This window comes from Anolis carolinensis, chromosome 4, assembly GCF_035594765.1.
Source record: "Anolis carolinensis isolate JA03-04 chromosome 4, rAnoCar3.1.pri, whole genome shotgun sequence".
NCBI lineage: Eukaryota > Metazoa > Chordata > Lepidosauria > Squamata > Dactyloidae > Anolis > Anolis carolinensis.
The window spans coordinates 136,258,504-136,274,187 of NC_085844.1; the positions used below are offsets into that span (position 1 = coordinate 136,258,504).

Below are 15,684 nucleotides of genomic sequence, written 5' to 3' on the forward strand. Positions count from 1 at the left end.
GTAGGATTTTCAGGGGAGCAACACCACTGATCTTACACACTTATGCTACAGTTTGCACTTGTCTAGTCTTGCTCCTACAAGTCAAGGGCAATCTGTTTGCACACACTGGAATGTGAACTTTCTGATAATTTTAATTGAGTATAGCGTCCAGATGCCAAAGATGGAAAAAGCCTATACCTCTGTTTATGTACTGCCTGTCCTTCTTAATTTGTATAATGGCATTGAATGCTTGTCTTATATGTGTTCTGTAATTGCCCAGAGATTATCTCCTTGCAGGGAGATAGAGTGGGATATAAATAAAGCATATTATTATTATATTATTGAATTTTATTTTATTTTGAGCATGATGGAAAGAATGTTACAGTAGAGTCTCACTTATCCAAGATAAATGGGCCTGCAGAACCTTGGATAAGCGAATATCTTGGATAATAGGGAGGGATTAAGGAAAAGCCTATTAAACATCAAATTAGGTTATGTTTTTACAAATTAAGCACGAAAAAATCACGTTATACAACAAATTTGACACAAAAAGTAGTTCAATACGCAGTAATGTTATGTTATAATTACTGTATTTACGAATTTAGCACCAAAATATCATGATATATTGAAAACATTGACTATAAAAATGCCTTGGATAATCCAGAACCTTAGATAAGCGAGTCTTGGATAAGTGAGACTCTACTGTACTTTAAAAAGTAGCCAAAAGATGCTGAATGTGAAAGAATCCATTAAGGAATTCTCAGTTTTCTGCCCTTCCCTTGCTCGTTTTGCAAACACACACACACACACACACACCAAATATTAGCTTAATATTTTGAAGCAAAAAAACATAACTTTTCCCACTATAGCACCCAGAAAACACTCAGGCCATGCTAGCCAAGAAGTTGTGTTCTGGGAGTTATAGTCCAAAAAGTAACTTTGACAATCACTGAATTTCAAATAAAGCATGCAGATAAACCGATAAGTATAATGTACATATTTACAATGTGTTACCAATGAAAGGAAGCAAACAGGAATAGAAGTGTTAGTGTAAATAAAACGTCATTAGCATACTGCATAATAAATAACAAGAAATAATAGTGTGGGAAACAAAAGCAGAGAAACAGTGAAACCAAATTTGTCAAACTACATTCCATTCTTCTAAAACCTTTATATTTGAATGTCAATACAAGAAATAGAGCGAGTTCATTAAAGTTTCACCTCTATGTGTCAACATCTAAAAGAGAGCAACACCACCAACAGAGAAAGTTACAAAATATGAATGAAGTATACAGTACTGACTACTGGCAGTTATGAAAGATGCTTTAGAATGCAAGCGGCAGGTGTTAGGTAAGGTATCTCTTTAGAGATCACAAAAAGGATCTGATAATCGCTGTTGTAGCTCAGCAGCAGTCACAACAGCCAGGGACTGATGGGTTCCCTGATGACTTAAGAGTCAGACTGGACTGTGGGCTTTCCTGGGATTCATTCTGATGCAGGCCAAGAAAGTAAAACCGTGTCAGAAAGAGATGCAGGCACAGATGCAGGGCCTGAGAATGTAATTGCCTCTGAACCTCAAGGCCAGGCACAGGAGTTGGAATCATCCTCTCCAGATAAGGAGTCTAGTGAAGATGAATTGATGAGAAACTCTCATGGGAAAGCACCTGGTGATACTGACCTCAGCAAGGAGGCACGTTTGCAGATTAGAACAGATAGCCAGCTTCGTAGATCAACACAGCTTGGTGGGAAGTAGACATTTTAGGGCAGACGTAATGCATTCATGTCTGTTTATTAGGAGCTAACGGACACTCTGATTTCAGTTCAGGCAACATGGCTTTCAAGTGCAGCCAGGTCTGGGTTCTCTAGTTTCTGTTTCAAGTCTTGGTTTTGAGATTCAAGCATTCTGGGAATTTATTATGTTCTTGTTTGGCATTCTTGTTCAAGTTTTGCATCTGGATTTAAGCTGCCTTTGTATTTTGGGACTATCTTTGGACTGTCTTTTGGATTTACAAGAGATAATTGATTGCTGATTTTTTGGATTCTACTCCTTATTTCCTTATCCCTGCTTTTTACTATATATCTTTTGTGTGTGTTTTTACAATAAACTGTTTGCCTCTACTCTGGACTCTTGTGTGATGCTATGGTCATAGGTGGCTTCAGGCCTGGGGTGTGACAATCGTTAGGTAAAAAGTATTAAATGAAAAGTCATAATTAGGTAAAATATCAAGTCCAAAAAGAATGAAATAAAGTAAGGGTTAGGTGGAAAAAAAGAATAACAGAAATTGGATTTCATAAAAAATAGTGCTGCGGGTTAGTTTATTGTTTCACACACCCTGAGATGATTCATAATAAAAAGGAGAAAGGGTTTTATTTTAGCAAGAGCTTTAATTAATGGATTTTAGTACATTTCTTCACAGGTACTCCCTGTTTCCTTTTTATGTAGAAACACAGTAGCATTACTGTCTCCTTGCTACCTGACAAATAGTGCACGTATGCACTGTTGAGATTACAGATTACAGGAGCTATCATCATAGACCCATCAGCAGCATATGATACCGTAAATCATCGCCTTCTCCTGAGAAAAAATTATAATATCACAAAGGAATACCATCTTACTTGCGTCATAGGAAACTGCTATAAAACAGGAGCTTTTTTTTTGAGTTCCAGGGTCATAGAAGCAGATGATGAAAACAGAAGAACAGCCTGCCTCAGAGGAGCGTGCTTGCTCCATCAATGTTTAACATTTACAAAAATGACCAGCCACTGCCAGAAGGGACAAAGAGTTTCATCTATGCTGATGATCGTGCCATCACCGCTCAAGCAGGGTGCTTTGAAATGGTTGAACTTTTGATATTTTTTTCGAAGTAAGGATAGAGGGAGGCAAGAGAGGAAAGCTTTTTCTCTTGACAGAGAGACTCCTTGTCACAGTAGTGCCTGCAACTATATCTCCCAGAATCACTCAGCCAGTGTGGATAGATTTAGGGTTTGATCGTCCGACATGTACAGTAGAGTCTCACTTATCCAACATAAACGGGCCGGCAGAATGTTGGATAAGTGAATATGTTGGATAATAAGGAGGCATTAAGGAAAAGCCTATTAAACATCAAATTAGGTTATGATTTTACAAATGAAGCACCAAAACATCATGTTAGACAACAAATATGGCAGAAAAAGTACTTCAATACGCAGTAATGCTATGTAGTAATTACTGTATTTATGAATTTAGCACCAAAATATCACGATATATTGAAAACATTGACTACAAAAATGTGTTGGATAATCCAGAACGTTGGATAAGCGAGTGTTGGATAAGTGAGACTCTGCTGTATATGAGAGAAGCTCTTCTGAAACTAAAGAGCGATGAAATACCTGACCCAGCACTGACCTGCAGCTTATACTCTTTGCGGTTGAGAATCACGGCTGTTATTTGCTGATCCATGAAGATGAGGATGATGACCAAAATGGCAGGCACCGATGATGCCAAGTATATCCACCAAGGATTTGCTCCAAATGGAAACACTAACCAACCTCGTGTCGGATTTGTGGGCTGCAAATGGGGGTAGGAGGAAATGGGGGTAGAGGAAAAAGTCAGCAGGTTAAGGGTAAACAACAGAACATTGACCCTTGATCTTGAGTAATCAACTCCATTTCCTCTTCACTGCCATACTTATCTACCAAGGAAGTTGTTTCTACTTCATTTTTTCACAATGTAACCCAAGTCATTGCTTCCAAAAACTCCATATTGCCCATTCTGCCCATTTTCCAGGTGGTCACATCCCTTCTCTATCATTTGATGGCTTTCCAACGTTTTCTCTGTCTCTCTGGCCTGACATTTCTAAGACTGAACCGTGTCTCCTGTAGTTTAGTTACTCATAAGGTAAAGGTAAAAGTTTCCCCTGACGTTAAGTCCAGTCATGTCTGACTCTGGGGGTCGGTGCTCATCTCCATTTCTAAGCCAAAGAGCCGGCATTGTCCATAGACACCTCCAAGGTCATGTGGCTGGCATGACTGCATGGAACGCCCCGTTGGCGAAGTGTGTTAAAGCACTGAGCTGCTGAACTTGCAGACCGAAAAGTCCCAGGTTCAAACCCCGGGAGCGGCGGGTGCGCCCTCTGTTGCTCCAGCTTCTGCCAACCTAGCAGTTCAAAAACATGCCAATGTAAGTAGATCAATAGGTACCGCTCCAGCGAGAAGGTAACGGCGTTAGTTACTCATACTCAGAGCTAAAGTGTGCTGGTATTTTGAGTTTCAAGCTTTAGTTTCTGGCCCCAACTAGAAATTCTGTATAACAAAATTTGGCTCTTGGGTGAAAAAAAAACACCTTCCTTAACTTTGATCTAACCAAATAGATCATCATGGTAGGCAGTGTACAAATGGAGCATTTCAGTTGACCAGAATGGAAGAAAGTTTTGCATGTATTGCTTCCTCATCATAGTTGATAATATTTTACAAATCCTTTGGGACCTTTGATCCTCCCTTCCATATGTTTTATCCATGAGGTCTAAAACTATTTTTAATTGGTCAGTTTTTAAAGTATAATTTCAGTCTAAATTATTATTTGAAATTATTTGTAACCTACCAAGATCATATGATACTGAGCAAAATATAAAAATAAATAAATAATAGATACTATGTTAGAGAACTGTAACATTGCTATCTAGATGTATTTTAATAAACTGTATATAGCATACTGATTTAAAAAAAATAATTATTTACAAGTATATATAATTAGTAGAGATAAAGGTTTTTCCCTGACATTAAGTCTAGTCATATCCGACTCTGGGGATTGGTGCTCATCTCCATTTCTAAGCCGAAGAGCCGGCATTGTCCATAGACGTTTCCAACTTCATGTGGCTGGCATGACTGCATGGAGTGTCATTACCTTCCTGCTGGAACAGTACCTATTGATCTACTCACATTTGCATGTTTTCAAACTGCTAGGTTGGCAGAAACTGGGGCTAATAGCAGGAGCTCAACCCGCTCCCAAGATTCGAACCACCAACCTTTTGGTCAGCAAGTTCAGCAGCTCAGCGGTTTAACCCACTGTGCGACCAGGGGCCCTTATATATAAATTACTTAAATCTAAAGATATCAGAGTTCTATACAATAACAACCAGGCAGATATTTATAAAATACATTTTAAAATCAATAACAATACCAACATAATCCATAAGAGTAAAATAATAGTCGACCAAAATGTACCATGAAGGCTTGCAAAAATAGATCTACTGGAGAGAAAAGTCCCACAATAATTGTCACAGCGTGTCTCACATGAGAAGCAAGATTAATATTCCATGTAACAGGTGCCATCCTATTAAATGTCCTGCTCTTAACAACATCAGGCAGCAACTCAACACGTGGCACCAGCAAGAAGACCTCTATGGACAGCCTCAGAATCAAATACAGCTACAAGAGTGAAGGCAGTTTTTGATAACCTAGGTTTAGGACCTAATGCCCTAAGAACATGGCCTTTTAGCAAATAATTAGCCATTGTAAACTAGGGGTCATGTGTCTGAGGATTCTCTGAAGCTTTCTGCACCAGCTAAACAATTCAGATCAGCCTGAAGGATAACCCCACACAATGTGCACTGCAATTCCAGGCTTGATGTTACCAAACTCTGGAACATGGTAATCATGCTACCCCCAGTCCAAGAATAGCAGGAGCTGCTTAAAAGGCAATCTGAATCACTGAGGCCATGAGGCATCATCACATTTGCTTCTTCTAAGGGAGTGGTTCTCAACTTGTGGGTCCCCAAATGATTTGGCCTTCAACTCCCAGAAATCCTAACAACTGGTAAACTGGCTGGGATTTCTAGGAGTTGTAGGCCAAAACACCTGGGGACCCACAGGTTGAGAACCACTATTCTAAGGAATCAACAGGTAACACAATGTTTTCGGATTTGGTGAACCAGTAATACACAAGGCCTTCACCTTGTCAGACTCAGGCCCCTTCCACACTGCCCGTATATCCCAGGATCTGACCCCAGATTATTTTCTTATCCCAGATTACCTGGCAGTGGAGATTTATATAATCCAGTTTAAATCAGATAATCTGGGATCAGATCCTGAGATATAGGGCAGTGCAGAAGGGGCCTCAGTTCACTGACTCACACCTACCCTTCCACTGTGTCCAGGATCCAAATAGCAATTTTTCAGTTTGGAGGACACAAAGAAATTGAGATAGGCTATCATGATTAAACATTTTCCCAAATCTCATGACTTCTTCCAACAGCATCGCATAATAAAAGATGTTTTTTAATCGTGTCAGAAGTGACTTGAGAACATACTGCAAGTTGCTTCTGCCGTGAGAGAGTTGGCCATCTACAGAGACATTGCCCAAGGGATGCCCAGATGTGTTCACTGGGAGGATTCTCTCTGGGCCCCACCACTGCGGCTCCATAACAATAAAAGATGTTAAAAGGGGTCTAAGAAATTACACTGCAGCATCTCTTGTAAATATGAGCAGGTTCCCTGAAGGACAGTCCCCCCAGCTTCCAACCCCACTGGTCCAGGATACCGTGTCTGAAGATCTCAAAGGCTGCAAAAGAGATTGAGCAGGAGTGGCACGGTCATATTGCCTGTCCTTCATCAGGACCATTATACATCAAATGTATATTCAGTCCCAGATCTAGGCTGAATCCAGACTGACATTGTTTGGCTCCTCTAGAGGCTGCAACTGATTCAAGCGTGGGTATCAGGTTTCAGGCAATCCACCCTAGCCTCCATACCCAGGTTGAGTCAGAAGACTCATCTGAAGCTCAGCTTCAGTATCTCAGAAATCAGCCTAATTATAATGAGTCCTTCCTGTCACTGCCAAGGGATGCTGCTTGTGTGGCATTTAATTAACATAGGCTTTTGAAAGCAAGACAGAGAAGCACCAGATGCTGTTTACTGCAGGTGCAAGAGTACAGAGAGGTACAGCTAGAACTATCTGGGACACCTTCTCCCTCCCCCGGTCTGTGTACCTGGCTACCTTGCCTTTTACCACACCTGACATTTCATCCACATTGGCCAAGATGTTTCCTGCCTGCTATGAAGAGAGAAGCTGGGAGCTCTTCTGCCCCTCCCTTGGCAAGAAGGAGGGTGTGCTTCTCTTGCTGGAGCCTTTGCTAATCCTCCCACACCCAGGCCCGCAGCAGGGCACTTCAAGCCTGGGCTTGAGCCACCAACTGGCTTTCCCCCCTCCCCGACCAGCAATATCATCAGTGATAGAACCATTACATCCATGGTTATTTATTTATCATATCAGAAGCGAACCGAGGGTACAATTGTAATGTATTTAAAAACACAAACAAATGTAAAAACTTGGCATTATACTAAATGTCCTTTGACCAGTAGCTGGCCCCTTGTTGCTTTAAGAAGGTCCTCCATTGTGCATGTGGCAGGGCTTAGGCTGCATTGGAATGGGTGGTCTGTGGTTTGCTCTTCTTCACATTCACATGTCATGGACTCCACTTTGTGGCCCCATTTCTTAAGGACAAGAAGAAGCAAAAAAAGTGACATCCATGATAATCTGGCTGGATTTGGCTCAGTTAATATGGTAGCTGGGGAGCAGCCTAAGTCAAGAAGCTCAGTGAATCTTAGTACAAGAGGACCACCATAACTGTTGACAAGATCCACTCCAGAGGTGGCTAAGGACAAGGCTGTAATTAGCACTATACTTTTCTGACAACATTGGGTTTTATGCTTTCACCACACATCTCAAAGAACTGGTGGGATCACAAACCTGCAAAGGTAGTGGAAAATGAAAATGCAAAAATACTGTGGGACTTCCGAACCCAAACTGACAAAGTTTTGGAACACAACACACCAGACCGCACGGTTGTGGAAAAGAAAAAAGTTTGGACTATTGATGTCGCCATACCAGGTGACAGTTGAATTGATGAAAAACAGTAGGAAAAACTCAAATGCTATCAGGACCTCAAGATCGAACTGCAAAGGCTCTGGCATAAACCAGTACAGGTGGTCTCGGTGGTAATCGGCACACTGGGTGTTGTGCCAAAAGATCTCAGCTGGCATTTGGAAACAATAAACATTGACAAAATTACAATCTGTCAACTGCAAAAGGCCACCTTACTGGGATCTGCACGCATCATCCGAAAATACATCACAGTTCTAAACACTTGGGAAGTGTTCGACTTGTGATTTTATGATACGAAATCCAGCATATATATCTTGTTTGCTGTCTCATAATATGTCTTTGTGTCAATAATAATAATAACAATAACAATAATAATAATAATAGATATAGTTGGGTTGCTATTAGATTTCCGGGCTGTAGGGCCATGTTCCGGAAGCATTCTCCAGAAGTAGAGAATGCTTCTGGAACATGGCCCTACAACCCAGAAAACTCACAGCAACCCAGTGATTCTGGCCATGAAAGCTTTCAACAACACATGTAGATATAGATATGTGTATATGATACCAGTGTTATTAAATCACCATTAATATGCACAGAACTTTCCAGAGTAACAAGTTCTTCCAAGGAGTTCACAATCTAGTTTTTGAATGTGGGAAAGAGAGGTAAATAACGGGGGATAAATTTACTCAGGAAAAGGATACAGCAAAGTTCTGGAAATCAGAGCACTACTGATCTCCCTCTTCTCTAAATGTAGGGCAGGAAGGTCTACTCTAAAACTACTTTGTTTAATAGCTGCTGATGCAACAGCTCTCTTACAGAGCTCAGAAAACCCAGTTCCTGCTGAACAGCTGCAGTTCCTAGCTGATCTGAGAACAGGCCCGCTTGATCAGTACCTGTTGTGGTTGCTTCCTCAACTGTTTGATGGCAGTGGGGAAAAAGAGGCCACCTTAACCTCTTTTTCCATACAAAACATGCCCAGTTGCCCACAATTGTGGGCAACTGAGCATACGCAAAAATGCCAAAACAAAGATTTTTCTCTTATCTGAATGTATTTCCTCTTTTCTTCAATTTCTTTCATAGTAGCTCCTTCTTTTGGGGCAGCTGCCTGATAACCAAAGGAGGTCTCTCAGGTTGCATGAGTCATAATAACAACGTGACCAACTGCTAAGCTACTTCCAGAGAGAACTATGGCAACCTTTTTACCAGTCCTGCTGCTTTGACTTTAATGGCAGCTGAACATACAGCAGAATTTAGAAATCTTGATCTCCTTATCACTATAGCCCCACTTTTTCAATTGCAATTTGTCAGATGCCTGTTAAAACCCCAAGAGCAAGTGTATGTGTCTGTACACACAAAGAAGGAGAAAGGGAAATAGGATTGAATATACACACATCCTCACCAACGTGTAAGGGTTGTATTGCCTGCACAAAAACCAACAACAAAGTAGGTGGAACCTCTGTATTCTCCTTTAGATGGAAATTAAAGCAGTCCTTAGGGATTTATCTAGGGTTGCCATGCCCTAGTCCCTCAAATCCAGGCACTTAATTATCATATCATGCAACTTTCATAATTATGTACATTCTCATCCACATTCTAATTATGCAAATTCATTACACTTATTTATTTACAGCATTTCTACTCCGCCTTTCTCACCCGTTGTATTTTTCTACCACTGAAATTTCAATTTTGGTGACCACTGTTGTGAATAACCTATTACAGTATTATGTTTAAAATGCTGTATCTAGAATAAAGAGCCGGGCTTAGCACTGTGGGCTAAACTGCTAAGCTGCAGAAAATCCTGCTGATCAAAAGGTTAGCAGTTCAAGCCCGGGTTGGGGTGAGTACCCACTGTCAGCCCCAGCTCCTTGCCCACCTAGCAGATCGAAAACAGAAATGTGTGTAGATAAATAGGTACCGCTTTAAGTGGGGAGGTAATAAAAGGTATCCATAAGGACATGCTAGAAATTCAATCAGGAAGATGTCGAAGAACAATAAAGCTCCTCGGCATGAAAGATGGAGCAACAGCACCTCCCCCCCCCCCCCCCCCCTTGGTGGCTGGATTCAAGCACAGCCTCCAGATGCTGGAAATGGAAAAGATGGAGTGACAGCACCTCTCTGTGGCTGGATTCAAGCACAGCCTTCAGATGCCAGAAATGGAAAAGATGGGGAAAGCCTTTACCTCTGTTTATGTATTGTCAGTCCTTGTATAACAGCATTGAATGTTTGCCTCATATGTGTTCCATAATCTGCTCTGAGTCCTCTTGGGGAGATAGAGCGGAATATAAATAAAGTATAAAGTATATTATTATTATTATTATTATTATTATTATTATTATTATTATTATTATTATTATTATTATTCAAATTAAAATCTGTAAGATTTAACTATGTGATCCTGGGCCCTCGCTGCTTCCCAATAAATCTCATTTATGGGTAGTATTAATCTCCTATCTTGTTTGAGGATTAACAGGGCGGAAGAACCACATGAAATGGCCATTTATAATCCCGCTACAAATAAAACAAGAGTAAAATCATTTTGTCATGCACAGACACATCCAGTAGGATTCTCATTAAACCGATATTTTTTGCCATCAGTACTTGCCAATCCAATGTAACAGATCTGCTTCCCAACTTAACACACACCCAGTTTTACCTCATTCTAAAGTAACTTTATGTGTCCCTTAAAATTATTTGAATCTGCTCCTAGAAAAATGCTAATATTCAAGCATCTATCTCAAACTCCTCTGCTGCTTCTTTCTCCCCTGCCACAGTTGTGCTACCATACTACCTTGCATCCATCCTCTCCATTGTTTCAATTCTTTCTATTGCCAGACTTCTCCATCCATTTAAATGGCTCTATTGTTTTCTGTGCAAAGGTTGCATAGAAATCTGCAGAACAGACTATAGCTTCCCTCCAAAAGTTACTTTCTTCAAAAACTGTAATATTGACCCAAATTTGGGAGTGTGTGACCAAAGTTTATCATTATAAAGCTGTGCAAACGTCACTTACTAGCTAAACACAGTGAAAGTTTTCCTTCTTAGAGACCTATTGAATTGTGATAACATTTTCCCATATGTCTTGGCTTCTACAAGGGTTAATGATTTCCTTCTTTTGCAAAATGAAAGCTTGGAGCTGAAGCCAAGTACTCATCTGAACGGAAACTGGCGGATAGGCCGAGAATCCAGATGAAACCCAACCCATCAGGGAATATGGTAACCACGTGTACATCCTAGGGTGATGATGATGTTGCAACCCAGAGACTTTGTGCATAACTTTAAATTTTCTAACATAGCACTATGGCTTTTTCAATAATTTCTTCTTAATTCTTTAATTTTTCCAAGCACCACTCTTTTTTTCATAACAAAAAAGATTCCAGATGTGTTATGCAAGCAACAGCTTTGGCTATTTTTGTGTCCACTACTAAGGGACTCTAGAGGCAAATAATTTATACATGCTCCAAACTTTCCCTAAACATAAACAATTTGTCAATTTATACCTAAGAATCACTATAATTTAGTGGCTAAACATGTGGATAGAGAGTGGGAGAGTTCCTCTTTCATACCTTATCTCTACTATGGAGCTACTGAAAATGCCATTTGGGCAACTGTCTCGCATCTCAGTGTCTCATCTGAAATATGTGGGTCATATTACACTATCTAACATGACTTTTGTTCCTGGGTTATAAATGTCATTTTCTAATTGGTTCTATCATCAAAGCATGGAAAAGGTTTAATAAACTGCAAAAACTTTGTTTTTTTGCGGGATCATCCTGCAGCACATTTTGCTATAGTTTTTCAATGAAATTCAACATAGCTTTCTGGAATATAACAACTACTTTCAAAATATGTACTGCATAATTAAACAGGAAATAACACTGTCAAACCAGGAACAGATTTCCCCCCCAATTTTGTTACATAGTGCTATCATTCTACTTCATGGTAGGCTTATAAAATTACTTAGGACATTCCTTTCTATGTAAACAGATAAACCTCACTATGCATTATTTTATTTCTTTAACAGAGAGAGTGGGTGAGCTGGTCAGTTAACCCCTTCCCTCTAGATCAGTGGTTCCCAAACTTACTTGGCCTGCCGCCCCCTTTCCAGGAAAAATATTACTCAGCGCCCCCTGGATAGGGGGCGTGGCTTAGAGGGATGGGCGTGGTTCCTACTCAAGAGGGTGGGGCTGAGCCTCTCCCCTAGTCCAAGATGCAGGGCTGGGAAGCGGAGGGAGAGGTGGGCAGGGCCACAAATGGGTGACCAGGACTGGGATGGGCGGAGTTACGAGCTCTGAGGCAGGGCTGAGCTTCTATTCTGGTCCTGCGGCGCCTGCCAGGACACGGGGGCGGGGCTTCTTCCCAAGTGCCTGACGGGGCTGAACCTCTATACCCCACCCCCGTGTTCTAACAAGAGCCTCAGGGGAGGTATACAGAGGCTCAGCCCTGTCTCGCACTCTTGGGAAGAGGCCCCGCCCCTAGCCCCACTCTTTAGTCCTAAAAGCCCTCTCAGGAGAAGTGTAGAGGCTCAGCCCTGTCTCAGGCTCTTGGAAGGAGGCCCTGCCCCCTTCCCTAGCTCCGGCTTCTGTGTCCCAACAAGCACCTCAGGAGGGGTATAGATTCTCAGCCCTGTCTCGGACTTTTGGGAAGAAGCCACGCCCACTCCTCTAGCTCTGCCCCCTGTGTCCTAACAGGCGCCTCAGGTGCTCAGCCCTGTCTCCGGCACTTGGGAAGAGGCCCCTCCCCTCCCCTGGCCCCTCCCCTGTGTCCTAATAGGTGCCATCACCGCCCCCCTGGATTGCTGCAATGCCCACCAGGGGGCGGTAGCACCCACTTTGGGAATCACTGCTCTAGATCATTATTTCTTAAACTTGTGCGCCAGTTGTGCCCGTATCTTGGGAAGTCAGATTTGGACACTTTGGTCCACACTCTCATTACATCTAGGATAGACTACTGCAACGTACTCTACGTGAGGTGGCCTTTGAAGACTTCAGAAGTTTCAACTAGTCCAACGAGAGGCAGCCAGGTTAATAACTAGGGCGGCATACAGGGAGCACACAACTCCCATGTTGTGTCAGCTCCACTAGTTGCCAGTTCGCTACTGAAAACAATTCAAAATGCTGGCTTTGGCCTATGAAGCCCTAAACAGCCCCGGCCCAGTTTACCTGTCCTAACACATCTCCGTCTATGAACCTCCACAGAGATCAAGATCTTCCGGGGAGGCCCTGCTCTCGGTCCCGCCACCGTCACAGGAGCAATTGGCGGGAATGAGAGAGGGTCTTCTCAGTGATTGCCCCTCGGCTATGGAACTCCCTTCCTGGCAAGATTAGATCAGCCCCCTCCCTCCTGTCTTTCAAAAGGTGGTAAAAACTTGTCTCTGGGACCAAGCCTGTGGGGCAGTGCAATAAGGCAACAATAGGTAACTTCACCTAGCCGGATTCAGTATGGCTGATCAGATATGGTTTTTAAACAATTGATTTTAAAGTGGAGATCATTGTTTTTTCATTGTTTTCAGTGTTTATGTATATTTATAGTTTATTTTATGTTCCGGCATTGAACATTTGCTGTATATATGTTATGCTCCGCCCTGAGTCCCCTTCGGGGTGAGAAGGGCAGAATATAAATGTTTTAAGTAAATAGATATATAAATAAATAAACTGTGATCCCAACCCCAAATGGAGTCCTCTGAGCTCAAAAAAAAAAAAGTTTATGGGACATTACCTAGTGGCTGTTTTAGATATTTACATGAATCTGTTGTGGAGTGTTTACAGCAGACTCTGCAGAACATGCCTCAGCTATACTTCATTAAAATAAAAACCTTGAAAATGCTGATTTGTTATTGGTAAAAGTTTGATTTCTATACTTGTTATATACCTACATGCCCAGGGTTGTCCAAAAAATTCTCATGCCAAAAGGGGTCACTCGTAGAAAAGTTTAAGAAGCCCTGCTCTAGATACCAGATTAACAAAACTTTCCCCAGTGCAGTGCATCTGCCCAGGAGGTGATGACAGACTCTTCTTACGATGTGTCCATGTTTCATCTTCCTTACTGAGATTGTCCACAGCATTTTGCCTAATTCATGATACTTTGCAGACAAATGCTATGAGCAAGCAGAAAGACCCCAACCTATTCCACCATCTACCTGCACTGGTAGAATATTTGTGTCAACACCAAGCCAGACGTTGTATAGTACTACAGTAGAGTCTCACTTATCCAACATTTGCTTATCCAACATTCTGGATTATCCAACACCTGGATTGGATATTCCACCTGGATTCACAGCTGTTTCTCTAGGCAGCAAGGAATGAACTTTTTACGCATTTAATTTCTGACAATGTTGTTACTGTAAGTTCATTTTCATGCCATTCTATCTTTATTTGTAGTAAAAAAAATTAGTACCCATGTTTTTGTAGTCAATGTTTTCAATACATTATGATGTTTTGATGCTAAATTCGTAAATACAGTAATTACTACATAACGTTACCGTGCATTGAACTGCCTTTTCTGTTGATTTTTTGTAAAACATGATGTTTTGATGCTTAATTTGTAAAATAATAATGTAATTTGACGTTTAATAGGCTTTCCCTTCATCCCTCCTTATTGTCCAACATTTTTGCTTATTCAATGTTCTGCCGGCCCAATTATGTTGGATAAGTGGGACTCTACTGTACTTGAATTTTCATATCACTCCATGTCATTAAAAAAGCACAAAGAATGCCCAAATCCCTTCTGCTGAACTCAAAGAGTGCATATAAAAGCTCATGGTAATACACTTGTGCTGTAAATCAACCCTTATGACGGAACAGGCCACCGCCTTAATGTGGTGACATTTAGTCTTCTAGAACTGGAAGGATAGCACTTCTATCATGGGTTCAAAAAGTCAAAAACACACAATCATCCTAAGGTAATGTTAAACAGAACTTTTACATAAATGAAATTTATACCATTTTATTCCTGTAACCTTGTGAGTGAGACCCCAACTATTAAAATTAAAATTCCCAGGACAACAATTGTGTGCCTAGTAGAACTCTTTTGTTTGGCTCCAACAAGTCTCACCTTGAACTCACTGGGCACAATGAGCTTGGGAGTGTCTAATCCAAGGGCAGCATCGATTCCACAGAAGATAAGAATAGCCAGGATAATGGAGAAATCGCCCACCAGCCTTCTCAACTGAAGTGTAAAGAGAAAGAAAACATCATGAGATTTACCAAAAAGAGTATTTACATACATATACACCAATTTGCAATTTTTTTACATCTCTGTTAAGAAATGTTAGAAGAGGAAAAATAAACCAATGTGGTGTAATGTAGTGGAAACATTCTGTAAGATCTTGATCTATTACGGAGCTAGGTTTGGTGTGTCGGTTCTGTTTCCCTAAAAGGCCTTAAGAGTAAAAGTTTTAAGAACTATTTGGCTAAATATATTTGAAAGTCAGAAGTAATTCAAGAGATGTGGCTTTCTAGTATGGAAGAATGCCTCCCGCATTTAGTAAGTTTGGCCGGGGTCCACTAACTTGGGTTGTCTATCAAGCTTTGATTTGACTAATTAAATGGTTCAAAATGTTTAATATTTCTCCAGATGAGTGATAAGACACCTAAGTAAAACAAAGTGGTTAATTAGTTAGGACAACTAAATAAGCTCTTACAATTTGGGCGAATGCCAAACTGCTGCAGAATTGGCCATGGACATTCCTTGCCAACATTCCAGGGATTTCTGGTGGGATGATTTAGGAATAGATTAGCTAAATTTACATTTATTTCTTTTACTCTTTTGTCTCTGATGTTTTGCCTGACTCTAAACAAAATCTTGTAATTCTAGCAAATTGTGTGCTTATTGCCTCTGAATCTTAA

The 15,684-nt window shown here is 41.0% G+C and overlaps 1 protein-coding gene across 3 annotated transcripts in view; it reads right to left on the bottom strand.

The window, feature by feature from the left end:
• The window catches only part of slc4a9 (solute carrier family 4 member 9), a 99,305-nt gene that overhangs the window by 12,730 nt on the left and 70,891 nt on the right, over window positions 1-15,684 (bottom strand). For all 3 annotated transcript variants that reach the window (XM_062977882.1, XM_062977881.1, XM_062977883.1), the window contains 2 exons: window positions 14,891-15,004; window positions 3,365-3,526 (listed from right to left, as the gene is read on the bottom strand). In XM_062977882.1, coding sequence (XP_062833952.1) covers window positions 3,365-3,526; window positions 14,891-15,004 — 276 coding nt within the window. The remainder of the gene's footprint in view (window positions 1-3,364; window positions 3,527-14,890; window positions 15,005-15,684) is intronic.